Here is a 23061-nt window from a genome sequence, read left to right as displayed (position 1 = left end):
AACATCAAAAAAACAGAGATCATGGCCACTGGTTCCATCACCTCCTGGCAAATAGAAGGGCAAGAAATGGAGGCAGTAAGATATTTTACTTTTTTGGGCTCCATGATCACTGCAGATGGTGACAGCAGTCACAAAATTAAAACGCCTGCTTCTTGGGAGAAAAGCAATGACAAACCTAGACAGCATCTTACAAAGCAGAGATATCACCTTGCCGACAAAGGTTCGCATAGTTAAAGCTATGGTTTTCCCAGTAGTGATGTATAGAAGTGGGAGCTGGACTATAAAGAAGGCTGGTCGCCAAAGAATTGATGCTTTTGAAATATGGTGTTGGAGGAGACTCTTGAGAGTCCTATGGACTGCAAGAAGATCAAACCTCTCCATTCTTAAGGAAATCAGCCCTGAGTGCTAACTGGAAGGACAGATCCTGAAGCTGAGGCTCCAATATTTAGCCACCTCATGAGAAGAGAAGACTCCCTGGAAAAGACCCTGATGTTGGGAAAGATTGAGGGCACAAGGAGAAGGGGACGACAAAGGATGAGATGGTTGGACAGTGTTCTCGAAGCTACCAGCATGAGTTTGACCAAACTGCGGGAGCCTGGCATGTTCTGGTCCATCGGTTCACGAAGAGTTGGACACGACTAAACAACAACAAATATGTTGATGAAGGGGGGGAATACAGATTTAAGGAATCTGGTTTCCTGGGATCAGTAATGGTTTCGTTATGGTCTAACAAACAGACTCAATGCAGACAAAATGAGGCTGGTATTGGCCAATAGGAAAGCTGTTGGTAATGCTACTCCATCCAAAATCAGGTTGCATTTGTGAGGGTGTTCTTCTTGGATTTAGGGTTGTTCTGACATGGGTAGGCAATGGCTGTGGCCAGGATCAGCTTTGCATGCTTCAGCTGATGTACCAGTTATTCCCCTTTCTGGAAATGGCAGAGCTGGTAAAATAAATATGGACAAATGGGTTTCTTGTGCTTCATTCCATTCAGTAGTTTGGAATAGTGAGGAGGGAAAACCAGCTATTAAAGGCAGAAAAAATCAGGGGGAAAGCTGAATTCGTGCAACCAAAATACATAAGAACTGTTGCCTAAAATATGAAGGATAATAAAGAAAACGATTCTTTAAATAAACATGATTTTTTTAAAAAATCCATTGAACCATTGAAGAAAAATGGCTTAAGGGAAGTGAGAATTTAAACAGGAGCTAGTACTATTCATAATAAACTGTTATGATATCAAATATTGATTGAAAAGGCAGGGGACTAAAATAAGCCTTAAACTATTTACAGTTTGAGAAGCAAGTTGACAGGCACGCATTGTCTTGCACCTATCTCTGATATGCACACCTTTCCCACTTAGCAACAGATGATTATGTTGTCATGCAAATACAATCTATCATCTTAACCTGCTCTCATCTGCACCTCTCCGCTTATCTTGGATAATCGCAAATAGTCAGTGCAAACCTGTGATTTATTTCATGGGGGAAAGCAGTCCATCATTGGGTTCCCATATGCGAAGGTAGAGGGAAACAGAATGAGAAGTGTTGGAGTTCTCAGAGTTGTTAGGACAAGGGAGAAGACAGTTGCATGTTGGTTGGATATGAGCTCTGTGACTTAACAGTAGCAAATCTAGAGGTTTCTAATGCAAATTGCATTCCATATCATGCATACAATGACATGTGTAACGTAGATGCTTCTAGTGAGATGTTCTGGAAGCATGCTAAGATTCAACACATTACTAAAAAATTGCTCATAGGAAAATCAATTGGACCTACACCAAAGAAGATGTACGGTATGTTAAGTACCGAGCTGCAAGTGGTAACCACCAGTGAGGTATGTTTATATGTGGGAGGAATTTCAGAAAATGGTAAAAGCAACTAAGAGACTAACAAATTTATTATGCAAAAGATTTTGTTGGGCTACAGCCCACTTCACTGGATGCATAAAAGGGCAATCTTCATTTGCAGGTATATAGACACTAGGGGCAGCTGGGGTGATGGCCTGTGGAATTTCAAACTGTGACGTCAAAGGGAAATGAAATGCAAAACTTACAGACAATGGCAATGCAATTGCAGCCAAAATGCATGCAAAATATATAAATACAGTAACCCTTTAAAACAGCATATATAGGTGATAAAACAATCAATTTGGCTGAGTTAACACTGTGCCTATTTTGCAGGTGGCAAGGTTGTCTTACCTGTGAGGAGAAACGTGCATCAAGGTACAGTCATAATTTGTTACTACTTTGATAGCCTCAGGCTGCGAAGCTGTTTATAAATTTGTAAAATAAATTAGTAAGAGTCCCTTGCATTTCAGTGCATTTCAGAGGGATTGTAACTCTATGTGCTTTTAGTATGCAAGCCCAGAATTGGGATATTTTAAAGTCCAGGCCTAGAAGTGTTTACGCAGAAGTATACCTGAAGGAGCGTCTCCACCCCCATCGTTCTGCCCGGACGCTGAGGTCCAGCGCCGAGGGCCTTCTGGCGGTTCCCTCATTGCGAGAAGCAAAGCTACAGGGAACCAGGCAGAGGGCCTTCTCGGTAGTGGCGCCCGCCCTGTGGAGCGCCCTCCCATCAGATGTCAAAGCGATAAATAACTACCTGACATTCAGAAGACATCTTAAGGCAGCCCTGTTCAGGGAAGTTTTTAATGTATGATATTTTAGTGTATTTTTGGTTTCTATGGAAGCCGCCCAGAGTGGCTGGGGAAACCCAGCCAGATGGGCGGGGTACAAATAATAAATTATTATTATTATTATTATTATTATTATTACTCTCGTTAAAATCAAGAGAGTTTATTCCCAGGAAATGTGCTGAGCATTAGAAGCAATAGGAGGGAGGCTATGTGCATCTTTGAACGGTGTCTGTGTGAAGAGCATTACTCACAAAACCATTGCATAATTGCTAAAATGAAGAGGGGGCTGGATTCAGACCTGTCTGAAAAATCAGGCTCTCTTAATTTTGGAGCTCGCTCTCTCCCAATGTTGTCCATTGAACCTTTGATACAGCCCTGTGGTGTACTGGTGAAGAGTGTCGGACAAAGACAGAGTCCTAGTCCCCAATCATCCAGGAAGCTCACTGGGTGACCTTGGGCCAATTGCTGACTCTCAGTTTAAACTACCTCACAGGATTGAGGTATATGGGGAGAGGGAGAACAGCATTTCACATGAAAGGAAAGAAAAGAAAAGAAGTTATGGGGTTAAACTCTGATGGTCCCTGCAGGATTGCCACAGTGATTTTAGTAAACCTAGATTAATTGCATGTTCTCCTGTTACGTATGTTATTTATTATTACGTTTAAATAATGCCTTTCCTCCAAGGAGCTAAAGGGGACATACATGGGTTCCCAGCCTGGCGTTTAGCCTTGGAACAACCCTGTGAGGCAGGTTGAACTGTGAGGCAGTGACTCACCCAAGGTCATTCTGTGAGCTTCATGGCTGAGCAAGGACTTGAAGCTGATCTCCCAGTTTACAGTCCAACAGTCTAAGCCAGGAATTGTCAGCCTTTTGCAAACTGAGGAAACTGCTGTGGGCACCACACACACACCACAACCAAGCACATACCACAACACTTTCTTCTTTCAAACTTAATTTCAGCAGGGGAGAAAGCAACTCTGTTGGCTAATGGGCATCTGGTTGGGTAGCCCTGCTCTAACCACTAAGAGAGACCGCCTCTTTCCATGTGGGTTGATAAAAACACACACACAATATATATTTATTGAAAAGTTTTCACACGGGGAAAACAAAACATTTCCAGCCGCACATTGTGAGAAATACTGACAGCAATTCAGCTGCAAAACAAAATGTAAACAAAGCGGCCCCAACCGGAAAACAACAGAGAAGCGAAAACCGATGTGCTGGGTAGAGGCCTCTTCTTGACGACTGAAAGAAAGGTGAGGGCAAGACACGTGTCCACGTCCTTCAAAGCCCTTTCTCTTTCTGAGTACTTTACGCGTCTCAGGGGTGGCATGGGGTGGGGGGAGGCATCCTGGGGCTGAGCTCTGTTCATCAGAGATGGGGTAGCCCCCAGCCTCGGAACAATTCAAGGGGGCGGGGGCTGGGTACCGTTAGGTAACCTGGAGAAAACTAGGTACCTCCACCCCACAGCTCCCCTCTGCCCCTGTCCAAAGCAAGTGAAATCAAGCTGGTGTCTGTCTTTGGGTGATTGGACCCCTTGTGTTTGACGGGCGGCCGGGGCGAAAGAGCCTTTCCCCCTTGGAGATGTGAATGTTGCACCCCAGAAGAGCAGATCGCCCTAACGTGTGCATGCACAGAGGGTGTGTATATGAGAGAGAGAGAGAGCGAAAAAAGAGAGCGTGTCGGTTTCCCCACGCTGTGCTGAAACGGCTGCCGCTCGCTTTTCACGGCGCATCTACCCGCAGACACACACACACACACACACACACACACACACAACGCTCAGGAGCGGCGGCGGCCACCAGCCGCCCCATCACATGCGAGCGAAGGGGAGATTACGGTGGGGCTGGAGGAGCAATTCCTTGGCTCCCTCCTCCTGCAATCCTCCAGCGCTCGCAGCACGGACGGACAGCGAGTGAACGAGCGAGGATGGCTTCCCCCTTGCTTTGCCTTCTCCAGCCTCCTCCACCACCAGCACCAGCTCCTTTCCCTCCTCCTCCTCCATCCCAGAGGAGATGGTGATTCGGAGTAAGGAATACAGAGCAAGGGGGGGGAAATCATCAGCGAGGGGCAAGAGAGAGAGGGGGGGGGAGAAACACACACACACACCCCTCCCGAACCAAAACAAACCCATCTCTCCCTCTCCCTCTCTCGCCTCTGCCACCGCGGATTGTCAACAGATCATTTGCAAAGGAAACCTGAGAGCAACCCCCTCTGGAAAGGCAGCAGGGGATTCCGGAGCCTTTGTGCTTTCCCTCGCCAGTGTTTATGCTGAGCGTGGTCTGTCTCAGGAAGGTAAGCGGGAAAGGGGAGGAGGGGGGTTCTTTTCTGCCTCATTGTGGAGTCTGGAAAGAAAAGAAAGCGAAGAAAAGACTCGCTCGTGAATCATCCTCGCTCCCGGTAGTGGCAGAGGAGGTTGGAGACTGACATATGGCTCCAAGTGGACTCAGAGGGCAGGGGAGATGCTTTTAAAAAATATTTGTAAGCGAGGGGGTGGGGTAGGGGGGCTCTCTCTTGGTTAATGAGCAGGAAAAGTGGTTGTGGGGGGTTTGGGAGGCGGGGAAGAGGGAGGCTGTTTCCATGTACAGAAACGGGGTTTGTTTTTTTATGAATAACCCACATGCCTCTTGAATGACTGCTTGTGGATGGATGGATTGAAGCGATTTTGTAACGTAATGTGCACACTTGGACAAACTGTGGAGTGCATGTTCATTATGCTTCTTGAGCTGTCAAAAACGAGAGCAGCCCCTCGTAGAGGATCATACTGAAACACACATTGCACTCCCCCCCCCATGGCTTGACTGGAGTAACCTGATGATAGCCTGAAAAGCTTGAATTTTAAAAAGACAGTTTGGCTGCTTCCTCCCTCCTCCTTTAAACTAAGGTGCTTTTGAAAAAGTCATAAAGGTGTTAGGTATATTCAAACACATAGTTTATACAGTTGTGTAGTGGAGGTTTTGTGAGTTGGGGCTTTTTTTTTTTTTTAGAGAAGATGTACACGCTCACCTGTGCAGTGGGGCATCTTTTATATAAACAATATCAAAGCTGTCAAGCAGCTTGATATATTTAAACACTGCGTACAAGTAAGTCTGTGCATACAGCTTATGTACGTACTGTCCATATTTATAGTACCTCCTGGACTTCATTCAAATTAAGTTACATAATGATTAAGATAAAAATAAACAATGCATTTACAGTTTCTTGAATATTTTAACTTGCCACCCAAACTCCAGCTGCCACATCAGTGCTGAAATGAATGAATTTTGGTGGTTGCTTGTTTCCCCACCACCACTGAAGGCAGCCCTTAACATTGCCAAAAGGCAGTCGGGTCACTTTGCAAACAAACAGCCATCAAGCCCTTACCACTAAGAGAAACAGATTTCAGTCAATAATCCTATCCTGTAATGCTGAAAAGCCGCCAGGGTCGGTTTAAAAGGAGGAGAATAGCAGCAGAGCTGGGCAGGCGCCTTAAGGGTGAGACCTGCTGGATACTCAAGAGAGCTTTGCTGCTAAAACAGGCAGACTTTGCTCAAGTTTGTCAGGCTCCTCTGACTTCCAGCTCAGCATCACGCAAAGCAAGGGGAAAGGTCTGCCCTGAACTCCTGCTCAAAACATGGCCCAATCTCTTGACCCTAGTTTGTTGATTGCTGACTTCAGAGACAGCAAAATCAAACCACACAATTAGCTAATGATGATTGTAGGGTTGGTGTGATTCTAACTCCATGACTTTTTTAAAACTGACAAATACGGAAAAGATTTTTATCAGAACAGTGAGGTGTCCAACCTGAGCATAGCTGGGGGGGCACGGAGGGGCAGCTGCCCACCAATCAATAAAAATAAATCTAAATACATAGCAAACCAAGGTTCTGCACCCCTAACAAAAGGCCTGCCCCCCCAACAAAAATCCTGGCTACACCCTAAACATTATTATACCAAACGAATCCAATTTCTCCTTAAGCTGTTCTCTGCCTTCCTCATGCTGTCACTTGTTTTCAGCAGCCTTATTCAATGCACTAAGGGCATCAGTCTTCCTCTATTTGATGGGGGTTGTTCTCGTGTACAGTGCAACCTGAACTTTCTTCTGCCTTATTCTCCAAAAAGAAAGTTAAGTGTCTCACCATCAACATGAGGGGGGGGGGATGATGATGCTGTACAAGAGGGATGTACCTCTAAGCATCTCTCCATTAGCTTAAGCATTTAAAACATCTTTTAGCTTGATGGTGCGTTCATGATGCCTGTGCATGCATTTATTTATGTTTGCACTGTTTTTAAAAGTTTAATTAACATCTTGCACTTGGAATTCAAAAGCAAGGAGGGAGAAACAGATTTAAAGGGACCTCTCCTTTGTTTCCAATTATGATTAAATAGCTTGTGCTTCCTGGTGTGTTACTTAATTTTCATACTCAGTTTCTTAGAGTCTGTCCATCCCTGGTGTAATAATATTTTACAAACTTTTTTAGCCAGGAACTATTCAGCATTCTACTTTATGTTTTCTTCATTAGGAAAGAATACTTTAAAAACGTCTGTAGAGCTCACCATTACTTGAACCCATTGCATCAGACAGAGGTTGTAGTTCTCTTTTGGATGTTAAGCTACAGATACCTTGAGAGATTTCTTAATAATGTATTCCTTATACCTAATAACATAGAAGATGCTTTGGATTAGGGACTCTACTATTTTAACTTTTTAAAACAACACTATGCTCAGCAGACATGGCAGTGGCTCTCTCTAATGCATGTGCATGCATTAAAGCGTTGCGGTTTATGTATTTGTTATTACTTCCAAATATGATGCTTGTATTTGTGGTGTTTTGGCTTGGAATCTACATCACATGGCATCAACCCACATCTTTCAGGTCATGACACTTTGCCCTTTCTTTAAAAGTCACAGAATTGAAAATAACCAGTTGATTCAGAAAGCCACATAGAGGTATTACTAGCTTGACTGAGTAGAACATCTGCAGCTTCAACGCTTAGAAATTTGAGTAGGAAAGATCCACCATAATACTTCAAAATTTGACTGTTATTAATCTCTTGTTCTCCCATGTGGGTTTGGCATCATAGCAGAATAAATATTAATTCCTCATGGCCAATGACATTTATCCTTCTAGTATGTGCTTGGCATAGTGAGATAACACCATTAAAACTTGTTGCATTTGTAGTGCAAATTATAGAAAACATCTTAGCTTGTTGCAGTACTCTGAATGGAAAGTGTTCACTTTTGTTCTTGTTGCTGGTATCTACATCTACTTTATTGTATGTGCTGTCTATACAGGGCCTAAGAATACTGTAAGATAGTTTCTCATGAAAAAATAAAATTGGATCGGTGTTAAGGGTTCTTAAAAATAATATAGACAAATATACATCACTATATGTATGTGAATAGATATATAAAGACCTAAAACCTAGAATGATCAGTAAGTGTTCATAGAGCTTTTGTTTTCTTCCGTATACTGCTGTAAAAAGCAAACACCTATGTGTGTGTGCACATAATGATACACATTATATAAGAAAAGCGAATTTATTTAGCCACATGAATCCTTTTGTAGTCATAACAAAGAGGGTATAAGCATGCTTGCTGGACTCCCAAGATTTTCAGAAGTGCAAACATCTTTGGAAGTAGACACCTAAGAAAGGGACTGAAAACAGTCCACTGAGGGTTAAGCATGCTCCGTGGGTAATATGCTGACTAACTATAGGGGGGAAATAGATAACTAGGCTGTGTGTATAATGGTGTATCCTGGAAAAAGACATAGATGGTTGGCCAGAAACCTAAATCCATACATTCTGCACTGAAACATTATCTTGCAGATTCCATTTATGGGTACTCATAATAAACAAATCAGCTCATCTGCACTTAATATATATTGGGCCAATTTAACATTGATTTACTATTACTAATAATAATGATTGCACAATAATATTTTTTCTGATATTTGGAAGACTGCAGTTGAAATGAAAAGTCCCTTGTGGGTATAGATATGATATGGTTTGCTGATGATAACTGGGCCGTTTTAAGCTTCTGGAACTTAATCACATTCCACATTTAAGAGCCAAGGGACTTAAAGGTCACTCTTAGACTAAACCTTCTTTCTCTGCTCTTGCTATTAAACCTGACAGGTACTTTCAAACTGCTGTAGCTGTGCTTGCCCATACACAGTTATGGAACTGAGTAGTTAACTGGATGGCTGCAGAAAAGACGATGGATTCTGTAGGGTTCGCAGTCTTCTAAACTGATGAGAAATGGTACAACTGGACAGTCTGCTTACACAGAGACCCCTCTTTTTTTTTTTTAGCACACATACTTTTTGTCAGGCTTGCTCAGGCCCCTTATGCCAAATCACTTCAAGCTTCCATTGGTAGAAAATAACATGTTTTATCACTTGTACGCTTGCTTTTCAGTAGTGGGTTCAGGAAAATGTGCTCTGCTGCGTCATGAAGAGTGAAGCTTAGAGCAGGGATGGAGAACCTATGGCTGTCCTGGGTGTTCTTGGACTACAACTTTGCTAGCTAGGGCTGATAGGATTGGGGTCCAACAGCATCTAGGGGCCAGGTCCCCCAGCCTTGTCCTTGGGTCTTTATAATAACTTTATTGGAAAAGGATTTGAAGTGCAGCTGGCATAAGTATAAAGTGAAGCAACACTTTTCGGTGCAAAGAAGAAAATGCATAAATAGTAGCATTGCAACTGGAAAAATAGTCATGAGGAAGAGGAAAATGACCCAGGCAATAGCCTCAATGTGATGTATCTATTGTGGACCACACACCTTCTGACTGTGCTGGTAGACTGACAAGCCAACCCTGTGTATACTTATTTAGAAGTAAGTGCCAGTATGTTTAGTGGAGCTTAGTTGTAAGTGAGAGTGCAAAGATTATTTGCATATAGAATATTAATACTCTGAGGAGAAAGCTTGCACAGAAGATTTGTCACTGATGTATTGGTTTTGAATGAGCAGGTTGCTTTAAAAACTACAGAACATTTAATTTTACCCCCTACTCCATGCCTTGCAGGCTGTTATCAGTTGTGGCTGTGTTCTGTCTCTAAAGTTTTGACATAAATTATATACATTTTTGACAAATCAATTTTTAAATGCCATATTGGCCATATACAAGGGGCTCCTGCTCCTGCTAGCTCCACTCACCAACCAGCACAAAGTAATTGGGGAACTCTGGTAAAATCCTTCCCTCTGATTAGCACCAATACCAGTCAGTCACCAAAGAGTTCTCCCTACCCTTCCCTTCACTCTGCCACTTTCCTTATATGGGAAGCTTGGAGGGAAATGTTCCAACAACCAGTGTTGTTTTTTTGAATTTCCAACTCCCCGAAGTACTTCAGAGGTCCCTGATTTTGTTCAAGGTACTTCAGAAAGATCCTGATTCATTTTGGACAAGCCCAAAATCTGTTCAAAGCTAGCTTTTTTTAAAAAAATTTTTTTTTATAAAGGATTTTCTTGTTTTACAGAAGTGTAGTGCCTCGTATTTTTTCTTCTACTTCCATGTAACATTTTTACAAATCCGTTTCATTTGTTGAGGCATTAGGGGGAGAAGAAAAAAGAAAGAAAAAAGAAAGGGGGGGTGGAGAGAGGGAAGATGGATGGGGGTGGGGTCGGGTGGCAGTGTTTCTATTATGTTTAATGTATGTAGAGTTTGGTGTCAGCGTTGCTTGTGTTGTTCACTTGTGTTCCTTTGGTGGTGAGAGAGGTTGGGGTTGGCCTAGGGTGTGATTGTTTGCTTGTGATTGGCTGTGGTGATCTTTGTTTTCGTGTGTGAGTGAGGTAGGTGTATGTTTTGGATCAGGTTAGCCATATTGATTTGTATGCTGTTGGTGGATTATTGTCATTGTCCTGTTGGGTTGTGTATGTGATAAAGGGGAGCCATACCGGGGTGAAGGCGTCTTCTTCTGTTTGTCCCCGTGTCAGTTTCAGTTTATTAGTTAATTTTTCTAGTAGGGCTGTTTCCCATACTATTTGGTACCATTGGTCCATGCTTATTCCTGACAGGTCTCTCCAGTGTCTGGTTATGGTGTTTCTGGCTGCTGAGAGCAGGTGGGTTATGAGTTCTTTGTGGTGTAAATGGGCATTGTTGTCTTGGAAGATGTTTAGTAGGGCCAATTCTGGGGTGATGTCTATTACTTGCTTAGTTATTTTACATATTTCTTGTATGGCTGTTGTCCAGAATAGTTGAATTTTGGGACACTCCCACCACATGTGGAGGTATGTGCCTGTGGAGGTGCACCCTCTCCAGCATTTTGGTGAGGTTCCTGGGTGTATTAGCGCTAGTTTCCTTGGTGTTAGGTACCACCTGTAGGTGAGTTTCAGTGTGAGTTCTTTTCTTTTCATTGATATGGATTTAAAGGGGGGGTTAGACCACATTCTGGTCTATTGAGTGGGGTTAATCTCATAGCCTATGTCATTCTCCCATTGTTTTTTGATTGCGTCTAGGGGATTTGCGGGGTTTTGGAGTAGTATTTTGTATATTGCGGATACCGTCCCTTTCCCGTTTCCCTTTGTTGTTAGGAGGAGGTTTTCGAAGGTTGTCAGGGGCCTAGTTGCTGCTGATTTTACTGTTGGGTTGGTGTTGTGTTAACCGGGTCATTTGGGTGTCTTCTAGTTTGTCTTGTATTTCTTGTGTTGACAAGGGTTTGTTATTTTTATAAAAGTCTATTAGGCGATATAAGCCTTTGGTTCGCCAGGTTTTTATCTGGAGGTTTTGTGCTGCATGGTGGAATAATGGGTGGTACGCCAGGGGGATTAGTGGGGATGGGGTTGGGGATAGTTTGCCTATTTGTGTTTTCCATGCTTTGAGCATGGTCTGTGTGTACCTGTTAAGTGTTGTGGGAATTTTCTTTAGTTTGTTTGGGAGGAGTGGGTATGTTGTGGTGCAGGTGTTTTCAATTGTGTCCCTCTCTAGGTGTACCCATTGTTTTGTCTCATCTTCTAGTATATATGGGATTATATGGCGTATTTGGTTGGCATTGTAATATGCTTCTATGTTGGGGATTCCCCATCCTCCGTCTGAGGTGGGGAGGTGCAGGTATTTGGGGCTTATTCTTGGTTTTTTATGTGAGAAGATGAAAGAGTGTAGTTTTCTCTGCCAACTGCAAAGTTGGGTTGAGGGGATCCAGGTTGGGAGGGTTTGGAATAGGTAGGTTAGTTTTGGGAGTGTGATCATTTTGATTCTGCGGTTATTTCTTCGGGGGAGAATGTTATGTTGCCGTCTTTTTTGGTGATGCAGTGTATTCTTCTTTTGAGTGCTTTTTTCCTACATCTATTTGCTAGTAATCTGGAGTTTTTCCCTCCATATTCGTAGAAACGTTGTTTAGAGTATAGAATGTTGATCATTGTTTTGTTAATTTCTAGGGAGTCTAGTTCTCTCCTTTTTTGTTCTATAAGTTTGAGGAGTTTTTTAGATCCTGTTTGTTTGTAGCGTGATGAGAGGGCTGTGATGTCTTGTTCTATTTTGCTAATTTTTGAGGAGGTTTGTTTTTTAAGGAATGTTTTCTCTTTTATGCAAGCTCCTCTGGTGACCGCTTTCATTGCGTCCCATAGGAGGGGGGTTGTTATATTGTTTACATCGTTTTCCTTGAAGTAGTTTTGGGGGGTTTTTGTGAGACTCTCTCTAATTTGTTTGTTTGTAGTTAGGATGGGACTGAAGGACCATGATGGGGTGGTTTGTGTTCCTTCTCCTATTTTAACGATGACTTCTACTGGGGCGTGATCTGTGATTTTAATGTTACCTATGTTTGTTGATTCTACTGAGGGGATCAGACCCTGTGTGAGTAGAATGCTGTCCAGTCTGGACACTGTATCATGGCGTCCCGATTGGAATGTATGGCTGATGTCTCCCGGGTTTTGCTCACCCCAAATGTCGTAGAGACCCCTGTTTTTTAGCATTTTTAGTAACTTGTAAGAGTTCCTAGTTGTTGGGGGTTTCCTTCGGAGGAAGGTTGCCCATGGGGTTGTGGGGTGGATATCTTTCAGGGATAAACCTTTCATATTTAGATTGAGGTCCCCTCCTAGGATTGCTTCCCCTTCAGAGAAGGAGAGGAATTTGTTTAGTGTCTTCTGGAAGAATTCTAATTGTTTCGTGTTTGGGGCATATATGGAGCCGATTGTCAGTTTGATTTTGCCATCTACTGTCCCTTTAGCGAAAATGAATCTGCCTTTTTTGTCCTTGAGGACTGTTGTAGCAGTGAAGTTCAGGTCTTTCCCTGAGCCTTGTGCGACCCACTGTTGACTGAAGCGGGGGTCGCTCAGGAGTTTGCTGCCTTTGGGTGGGCTGTGTATTTCTTGTAGGAAGGTGATGTGTGGTTTCATGGTGTTTATGTGTTTTCTTTTGATGGGGGTGATGCGTTTTCTTTTGTTGGGGTTTCCCAGCCCCCTCACATTTAATGTGATTGCTTTTAGGTTAGCCATCTTGCTTATCTATTATGTGGGGCGATTCCCTGCCAACCCGTTCGGGTTGTCTTGTGTCTCTCTCTTCGTGTTGTTTAAAGAACCAGTGGGGTTGCACTTACCTAGGGTGTGGTGGGTGGGGGGCTAGTGGGATTAGAGTGAGATTTGGGTTAAAGAGTAGGGGGTAAGTTGTAGGGAGTTTCCTATATGTAGTCATATAGGTGTTTGTTTGGGGTATTTTGGGCCATCTGGCATTTAGCCGGTTGGTCCTAGGTCTCAGCTGGTTTGGAAGGCCATGTTCAAGGACAGGCCATCCCCCCTGTTGTCTGCGATAGGGGGTGATCAGCGAGACAGTGTGAAGTGACTTTGTAACGTCTCTGTCAGGTATAAGGTTCGTAAGCAATGTTGCCAATGTTATGAGCAACATTGTTGGTGTGTTGGGGTGGGGATGTGGGTGCTGGTACGCTCTGGTGCCACCATAGTGCTGGTTGGTTATCAGATTTTAGCCTGATTGTGGGTTGTGTTATTAAGGTTGGAGTTGTTTTTCCTTAGTATGGAGTATGAGGATGTTGAAGGTGTGGGTGATGGGGAATGTGGTTGAGGTCGTCTGGACTGGTGTTGGGGTGGGGATTTCTGTGGGGGTGCGGGGCTGGGGGGGATGTTGATGGTGTTAACTAAATCTATGTTTGGGGGGGAGGGGGAAGGGGGGGGAATCACCAGTCCTTCAGTTTGTGGTTTTTCCCTGGTTGCTTCATTCAGCTGGGGTTGTTGTTGTTGTAGGGTTGTCCATCTGCGATGAATTGGCTTGGTTAATCTTGGTCTGGTTTCTTGTGTCGTATGGCCGGCGGGACGGTTCTGAGCATGATGCTTGCCTGTACTGGTTTGCGTTGTTGTGCCGCTTCTGTTGTTTCTTTTTCTTCTGTACCGTCGTCCAGTTGTTTGCTGTTGTTTCCTCGTGGTTGGGGCTGTCACTTGGTGGGTTTGTCGGTTGCCATTCCGGTGGGAGGTCGAGTTTAAGGTTCTTTAGTAGTTGCAGGGCCTCAGGTATGTTGGTAGCCATGTGTTGTGTTGTATTGGTTGTTACAATGAGGCGGAAGGGGAAGCCCCATCGGTATTTGATCCCTCCTTGTTGGAGACGCTGGGTGCATGGGCACAGGCTTTTCCTCCGGTTTAGGGTATCCTGAGATAGGTCCTGTAGGGCCAGAATGGGGGTTTCTCCATATCAAAGGTTGCTTGAGTTTCTGAGGTGGTGCCATATCTCTTCCTTCTTTTTGTAGCGTGTGAAGCATACAATGATGTCTCTTGGGGGGCGCTGGGTTTTGGCATAGGTTTTAGGGCTCTGTGAGCTCTCTCCAAGTCATCTGCCTCAAGTTTCAGACTTGGGATTGTGTTTTTCAGCCAGCGTATAATTAGGTCTGCTGGGCTTTTCTCCTCTGTTTTTTCAGGAAAGTTGTGGAAGCGGATGTTACAACGTCTATTGCGGTCTTCAAGGTCGGCTTGCTTAATTTTCATCTCTCTGTGTTCTGCTTCCATTTGGTTTACCAGTTCGTCCAGTTTCTTGTTCACACATGCGTTCTCCTCCCGGTATTGCTCTATTATTCTTTCTTGCATTTGGTTTTTGTTCTCTAGAGCTTCCACTTTGGAGGTTAGGTTGTTGATTAGTACCTGCATGGGAGCCATTGTGGCCTTCAGTGTTTCTTCTAATCGTGCTTCTAATCTTGCTTCCATTTCCCTCAGATCTCGTTTCGTTATTGGGTGGTCATCATCTTGAAGGGGAGTTACCATCTTAGCATTGTTTGCCATCTCCCTGGTTGGTGTCATCTCAGTCTCCCTGATAGTTTTGGTTTGAGGTTGGCTTGGCGTCCACTTGGGGTAGGGTGTGTAGTGGTTAGGAGTTGTGGCAGTGGTGATTCCTGAGTATTGTTGGGTTGCTGAGGTGATCAGGCTTTGGCTGGTGGCTTTTACAGAGTGTTTGGATTAGGTGGTCATTTGTGTCACTTCTAGCCTGTGTTTTAAGAACTTCTCTTGGGTTTTCTGTAGTTGCCTCAGCGATGCCGCCGAGGCTGGGGGGGGGAGGGCAGGTAAGCAGAGATGGGTAGACTAATGGACAGACAGTTCATATAAGGGGAGGGGGGTTAGCAGGTAGAGATGCAAGAGATTAGAGGGGTGGGGCCAGGGGAAATATGTGTTTAGGAGGGGGTTGTATATACCCAAAAGGGGTACTGGGGTCCAGTTAAGGTGGAAATTGGGGTTGGGAGTGCGCTTAGAAACAGAGACAGACAAATAGGCTATATGTAAAGGGTGGAGGGAGAAAAGGGAAGAAGAAGAAGAAGAAGAAAGAAAGAAGAAGGGGGAGGCGGGGGGAGAGGGGAGATTGGAGTAAAAGAGAAGAGAGAGAGAGAGACAAAAAGAGAGTTGAAAGAGAGAGGGGAGATAGTACAGTAATATCAGTGGTATTAGTTTGCAGCAGTAGTTTTAGCTATAGTATGAGGGGGGGCAAATTATGATAGGGTGATATGAATGTGTGTATGTGTTTCCTTTAGGGGAAGGGGGGGATGAAGAGAGGGAGGAGGGAGAGAAAAGGAGAGGAGGAGGGGGAAGGGTGGGAGAGGGAAGGAGAAGAAAAGAGAGGGGGAGAGGGGAGGAGTGAGGGAGAGTGAGCTGCTGCAATGGTATGGGGGAAAGTCTTATTTTAAAAGAGGGGGTGGGGGAAAGGGCTCCCCTCTCAAAAACAAACTGACGGACAGGCTAAAAAGGGGGGTTGATTTTAAAAAATAAAAGGGATAGAAAACAAAATTGGGGATGGAAAATGAAAGGTGGGATAAAGGGAAAAAATGAGGAGGGGTGAAGAGAGAGAGGGGAGAGCAAAAAGGGAGAGAAAAATAAAAAGGGGGGAGTTGAGGGGGAGAGTATCAATAACAATAGCAGTGTTTTAAAAGAGAGTGGTGGTCGTAGCTGGGGGCGAAAGATTCCCCCCTCAAGAACAAGCCAACAAATAGAAAAGAAAGGGCTTTAAAAAGAGAGAGGGGGGGAAATGTGTGTTTTTTTAAAAAATAAATAAAAATAAAATAAATAATAATATTTTCCCCTAATTATTGTTATTATTTTTTGTTTGTAAAAAAGTAATTAAAAATGTACGGGTAAAAGATAAAAATGAGAATTAAAGGTAAAAAAAAGGGGTGTTGTCTTTAGATAGATAGATAGAGCTTTTTATTTAAAAAAAATGAGTAAAGTATAGGTAAAAGAGGATAGGTAAAAGAGAGTGGAAAGTCTGGGGCGAAGTGGCAGTCCCAGGAAATGGCCTGTGATGGGTACTGCCATTTTAATTCTTAAGAGGGGAGTTTGAGGTGAAAATAAAATGAGGTTTAAATTGAGGGTGTGTGTGTGTGGAGAAGTGTGTCTTTAAATAGTGTGTAGAAAAGATAGCAATAAAAATAAAGATTCAAATAAAGGGTGGCTGCAGCAGCAGTGGCCCCTCTTTTAAAAAGAAAAATGATAAAAGTAAGTATATGGGGGGGGGAATAAAAAAGAATTTCTTTTAAAAAGGGGGGGGAGGGAGAGGGGTAGGAAGGGGTTAAAAAAAGGATTTATTTATTTTTAAAGAAAGGAGAAAAGAAGGGGGTAGTTTCTTCCTTTCTGCGATCTCCTTTGTCATGCGGCTTTGCATGGAGGGGTAGGCTCCGGTAGGCTCAGCCACGTGTTTTTTCGGAGCCTCTTTTGCCTTCCCGTGCTCACCTACCTCCCCTCTTCTTTGTCGGCAGAGATGGGGGCAGCAGCGGTAAAGTAAAGTTAGGACTCCTTTTTCTTTCTTTTTCTTCTTCTTTCCCCCTTTTCTTTTTCTCCCTCTCTGCGTTAGCTCCACTGTCTTCCTGGATTTGGAGCTCCCCTCCGTGTGTGTGTGTGTGTGTGTGTGTTGAGAGAGAGAGAGAGAGAGAGAGCCTGTTCAAAGCTAGCTGCTTCAGTTCTGGATTCCTCCAAAGTCAGTGCACACCCCTAATATATAACGTAAGTCACCATCTACAGTATGTACATAGTGCTGTTAGAATGAGCAAGAATGAGAGGCCTGTGCCCCAAGGAGCTTACAATACAATAACTTTGCCCTTAGTAATATTTAACACATTTGGCTCCAAAAAGTCAGATCTTCTATAATGTTTTATGTCAGCTGAGGGAGAAATAAGTAATGCTGAAGAGGGGTGTACTAGAAGCGATTTTTGGGAAGGTAGCCCACAGTTGTCAGATGAAAAGGCAAGTATTAGTAATGAGCTGTGACAAGGAACCAGTTAGCCAAGCAGCAAAAGATCATTCTACAGCTTTACAAAGCATGACTCATTGTTATGACAGCATCTGAAACTAGATTACAGTACATCAAATAAACTAAAAGTAGAAAGATGCCATAGGAGCCTTTACCGACAGAATGAGAAAATAATTTAAAATCTATAAACTCAAGGAAACGTATTTTCAAATTACACACAAGGGCAATCATAAATGAGAGAGTGATTGGAGTAAGGATGAACATTCTTGCTGGTTTTGAGTCCTGTGACATTTATTTTCTCAAGTGATGTTGTCAAGGGTCAGGAATGAATGAGGGAAGATCAATATTATAGAATTATGTTCTCCGTATACTTAGGTGCTTTGGTTTGACAGATTTTCTGTTTGCCATAAAAGGTTGTCACAAATGAGTTTCATAGTGTAATGCAGAATACTAGAGGTGTGTACTGGCCTCAAGATTCAACTTGTATCTTTAGTTTTGGAAAGCAGACTGATCAGAGGTGCTCTGTGTCTTACTAATTTGACCCATTACTGGGGGCTCAATTATATCTGTTAAAAACCAAGTCCCCTCCCCTGTTCACTATAAACACACACACACACCCCATGTATATATGTGTGTGTGCTTTTCATACAAGTGATTAAAATTTGCAGGGAGAGCAAATCTCTAGAATCTCTATAACCCCTGCCAAATTGTGGGCAAAAACATTCATTGACTTTGATGCGGGACAACACATTTTCTGCCAGAATTGGATGCAATTAGGAGGCTTGGTCACCTTTTCTTGGGGGATGAAAGCAACCAAATTTCAGAATGTTAAATGAATTGATCTCCTACAAGGGCAGACTTTACTGCTTTGGGTGGGTGCAATAGGGATCATAGTGGTGGGCGTGCCAAAAAGAGCACGGGTCCATGGTTCTCCAGGAAATATTGGGGTATGGGAACTATCACCAGCACCAGAGGTTTTGGGGGAAACAGTCTCTTCTTCTGGGGACTTACAATGACTTGCATTGGGGCTGAGGAGGTGGGGTGAAACCATAATAGATCCCAAAGAAAGACTGTTGTCAAAAAATGGCACCACCACCCCATAAGCACCCTGTTACCCCAAGGTTTGTTCATGGGAGGTGGACTTCTGCCGGCCAACATGGAATTTTGGAGATACAGCTTCTCCCTAGAAGAAGGAAACCTCTCAATTTACTTGCCCAGGGGAAGGTATAGATCTGCATAAAAAACAAACTCAATTTTAATCCCGAACCCAAATTCCACACCCAAATCACTATGACAGGAGTGCCCTGGGGAAATAATTCAATGTGATTAAAACTAGATCTGGCCATCAAAATAGTACACACACCACACACACACCTCTCTCCCACATTCTCTTGAGCGCTATCCAGTATGGTTTCATTTCTGTATGGTAGAGTGGGGTGGGAGGGTTGGGAAGAGTCATCTGGTTTTTTGGACAGCTGAGGCCACAGAGTAACTCATGTTCTGACTCAATATGTCCTATTAATGGCACGGTCCAACATGGGAACCTTCCCTGAATCACCCTGTTTTACCTTGCAATTCAGGGTAGATGCAGAGCTGATGGATAAATTCTTTAAAAAATGAAAAGCCAGAACCTTTGTGACTTATGACTTTGCAATTATTGCAGGTGATGATAAAGCTGCTAATGATATTTGTATTTGATGGCTCACTGCAAAGAAGATAAGTGAGTTTTGCAATGTCGCTTTTTCCATCTGTTCTCACAAGTGCAAATAAATTATCTATTCTTCTGAAAAGAAATATAAGATAAATGTGATTTAAAGCAATTTCCTTGTCATTATTGATTAAGGGCAATCCGTGCTAGTCTTCAGAGGAATGGAATTTATTTCTTCACATAATGAAACAGAAAAGGCTTGTCATAGTAAAAGAAACATAATTATTACCTAATTTGTGTGTTTCAAAACAACTTGGCACTCTTTTGTGTGGACAAGAAAAATAATTTTGCCCAGTGTTCTTTCAATTAACTGATATTAGCCAAACATTTGTAATAGGTGTGTATTTCAAAGACAAAAAACAAGGAATATCTGTGAGTTTATTCCTCAAATTTTATGCCTTCTGAAAAAGAAGAACTTACAAATTAGCCTTTTATACCACAAGAAGTGCACATTTTATGGGGACATGTCTGTGAGGGTGCATGCACGCAACACAAGAATGGGTCTTTTTTGCAGTGGAATGCTGCCCTCAGGGAGGTGTGCCTGGTGCCATCACTAAATATCTTTAGATCCCGGGCAAAAACAGTGCAAGGGGCTATGCTCAGCAAAGCACCAAGCATAGAGTTTGCAGAGATGTTTTCTGCAGGGATTGACTGCATGATCAGGTTCCCTGTGGGGACCTTTGTGCAGCCAGTCCAGCAGGATTGAATTTGCTGCCCCCATCTGATGGTGGTGAGTGCAGCCCTGCTTTCTGCAGGGAATGGTAGTGCTATCAAGTTCCCCATGGGGAACTCAGTTGTGCAGCCAATGCATGTGCGCATACACACACCCACACACACCCAGAAGTTCCACAGAACCTTTGCAAACAAACAATTCACCAAAGGACTGTGTGGGAAGCTTTTGACTTTAGAAATACTGGTTGCATTGGGTAGGGGGGAGTTGCAAAATTTTACCAGTGCTGGTGATTATTTTCCCAACAAAATATGGTACAGTAGAGCTTAAATATCAATCCAGTAATGCAGACCTTGTAGTGGAAGGAACACACCCACAGAACCTCATTCCTCATTAGTATTGGATTAATGAACCATGAAATTGAGAACTTCCAACTTGCCATTCATGATGTGTTCTCAGCTGGGGCTACTATAACATTCTACAGCAACCGTAAAATTTATGTAGCATCCATAAGCATATAAGCATGCTACCAAAGGTGGAACCTCCTGTGAAACCTTCTGCCTTCATTGCAGCATTGTAAATTGCTACAATATTTTACAGTATCCTAAGCCATGGCTATATTTTTCTTTCAGCTTCAGAAATGGAGGACCCTATTTGAAGAGGACCCAACCTGACCCAACCTTACTTGTGCTTCTCCCCTAAAGACTCTGGCGTTGCTGCTGCTTCCTTGTCAGGATGGCCGAAAGGGCTCCTCCAGGGATAAACAAAAAATCTTCAAGGTCTACCCAGTCCCTTCCACCAGAACCAGTGGAAATAATCCGGAGCAAAGCATGTTCAAGGAGAGTCAAAATCAATGTAGGGGGGCTCAACCATGAAGTTCTATGGAGGACTTTAGATAGACTTCCACGAACACGCTTAGGGAAGCTTAGAGACTGCAATACAAACGAATGCTTACTAGAAGTATGTGATGACTATAATCTCAGTGAGAATGAATATTTCTTTGATAGACACCCGGGTGCTTTCACCTCCATTTTGAATTTCTACAGGACGGGAAAGCTACACATGATGGAGGAAATGTGTGCCCTCTCTTTTGGCCAAGAGCTAGACTACTGGGGGATTGATGAGATATACTTAGAATCTTGTTGCCAGGCAAGATACCATCAGAAGAAAGAGCAAATGAATGAAGAGCTAAGGAGAGAGGCAGAGACACTGAGAGAAAGAGAAGGGGAAGAGTTTGACAATGCCTGCTGCCCAGAGAAAAGGAAAAAACTATGGGACTTGTTGGAGAAACCCAACTCATCAGTTGCTGCGAAGGTAAGATAATGGATGGTGGTTAAAGAGTCATCAAAAATGTTTAGAATATTTGCTTATGTTACATGTTATGTCTTGATAACATTCACAGAAAAATTTATGGTAACAATTTTAGGTGGGTTGTTTTTTTTTAAGTTACAACCCTACAGCCTAATATAGGCTTAGCTTGTGAGTTTTCCTGTTTTTTCATCTGTGGGAGAAATCCAAAGGACTGTGTGGTGAGTCCCATGTGCTCTGGTGTACTTTTGAGACTCTCTGTTCCAACTGATTTTCTCCATAATTTATGCCAGGCTACCTCCTAAAGTTGGAGGACCTCAGGAAGTTTTCTTCCATGCAGTATAAGCAATTGTGATCTATTAAAGAAAAATAGGGGGATCTTACCTTGTATGGATCTATGGGGAACAGGATCCTGGTAGTATTCATTGGTCAAACTAATGCCAGTGCTTGCGTGTGTGTGTTTTAGAAATACTGCAATCTTATGCACACTTATGCACACTGCGAGTAAATCCCACTTAACATATTAGGGCTTACTTCCACATAAATGTACATAACTTTGCTTTGTTCTTTCTCATTTTTTTCCTTGGGTGCTGGGTGGAATGTAGGGTGCAGTTTATATAATTATGCATCACCAAGCTATTTCTGAGATATTAACAAAACAATCCTGTAGATGCCTATGCAGAAGTAAGTTCTACTGATGTCTGTGGGGCTTACTCCCGAATAAGTAGGTATAGGATTGCAGACTAATTGGTAAAGTGCTTTTGAAGAAATGGCAATTTTTGAAAATGAAGACTAACCATTTATTGTCAGAATGTAACTTTTGATTCCCACTACTCTTGACTACACATTCCATAGAAGAATCGGGAATTTCTTTCTTTTCTTTTTTTCGTATCTGTCTCTCAGCTGCTAAGTTTGTCTCAGCTGCTAATTTTAAATTTCATACGCCTACGCATGAACTAGCACCTATTTCCACCTAGGCTGCTTTTTGGAATGTCTTCTGCCACACTGGCTTTAGTTAGTGGGTGCACTGCTTATATAATCTATGTGTGAAAGACATAAATAAATATATAATCTATGTGTGAAAGACATAAATATATTATGGTTGATTTGTGTGTGGAAATAAAGAAAAACTGGATATTTTCATTTATGGGGAAGGTTTGAACATTAAATCTGAGTGTTAGGATGGGGGACAATTTTTATACTGTCTCCCATGGCTGCCAAAAATCCCAGGAGAGCAAGGGAGGGAGTGTAGTGGCAATGGTGAAATGAGCAAGAACTGCCTGTCCCACCTCACTCCTCCCAGCAGGAGCTTCCACTGGATCAAATGCCCTTTGATGAACAGAAGGGTAACTCAGGATCCAAGCCAATTCCTGAATCCACTCAAAGATTATTCATGTATTTGATGAAATTTTACTACAAAAAATGTTAGGGAATATGCCTAACAAAAGCTGCACAGTGCTGAAATTGCCATACATTCTGATAGCAGTTCAAAATATTAAAGTAGACCTACAGGCTTTAATGGAGTCACCCTGCACTATATGATTTCAGGATTTTGTGTTTCTCTCAAATGGATAAGCCGCCGTTCTGGCCCAAAAATATTTCCAAATCCTATTTCATGACTTAATTTAATTTATACATACGTAAGAAAGCACTCCTCACATTAGAATATATTATGGCTCTTCTTTAAAGCTCTTATGAATTGGACCCTCAAGCTCACATGCTGTCCCTCTGGTCCTGTAGTACAGTATTTCCATGCATCTGATTCCTAGTCTATTATCTGGAAGCAACAGGTGCCTGAGTTGTTTTTGTAGTGCGTGATCTGCCTGTGTTTGCTCTGTCTGTTCAAACAGAATTGCAACTGCCGCCTGCGCTGAGGCAGAATCCCAGCAGCAGTGTGTCACTAACTAGCTGTGTGTTCAAGATCCCAGAGACCCGTCTGGAGGAGATGGGGCATGTCATTGAGCTGCCACATTGCATCCTTAGAGAGCATGGGATAGATCAGAAGCTTTCTGTGGCTCACTGATCCTCAACCTACTGGTGTCAGGTTTGCAGAATACAGCTGGCCTGCCTTCTGTCTCGGGAATTACTTTGGATT

The 23061-nt window shown here is 43.0% G+C and overlaps 1 protein-coding gene across 2 annotated transcripts in view; it reads left to right on the top strand.

Annotated features, from left to right (window-relative positions):
- Positions 1 to 23061, top strand: part of KCNB2 (potassium voltage-gated channel subfamily B member 2) — a 240545-nt gene that overhangs the window by 68111 nt on the left and 149373 nt on the right. The window contains exons 1-2 of one of the 2 annotated variants that reach the window (XM_053395867.1): positions 4371 to 4932; positions 20291 to 20972. In XM_053395867.1, coding sequence (XP_053251842.1) covers positions 20394 to 20972 — 579 coding nt within the window. In that variant the 5' untranslated portion in view covers positions 4371 to 4932; positions 20291 to 20393. Of the gene's footprint in view, positions 1 to 4370; positions 4933 to 20290; positions 20973 to 23061 lie in introns of those variants that run through there. The other variant, XM_053395868.1, reaches the window with a different exon arrangement.

The sequence above is a fragment of the Podarcis raffonei genome, chromosome 7, assembly GCF_027172205.1.
Source record: "Podarcis raffonei isolate rPodRaf1 chromosome 7, rPodRaf1.pri, whole genome shotgun sequence".
NCBI classification, from domain to species: domain Eukaryota; kingdom Metazoa; phylum Chordata; class Lepidosauria; order Squamata; family Lacertidae; genus Podarcis; species Podarcis raffonei.
Note: the sequence above shows the minus strand (reverse complement) of the source record. Positions and strands in the feature narration are given on the sequence as shown.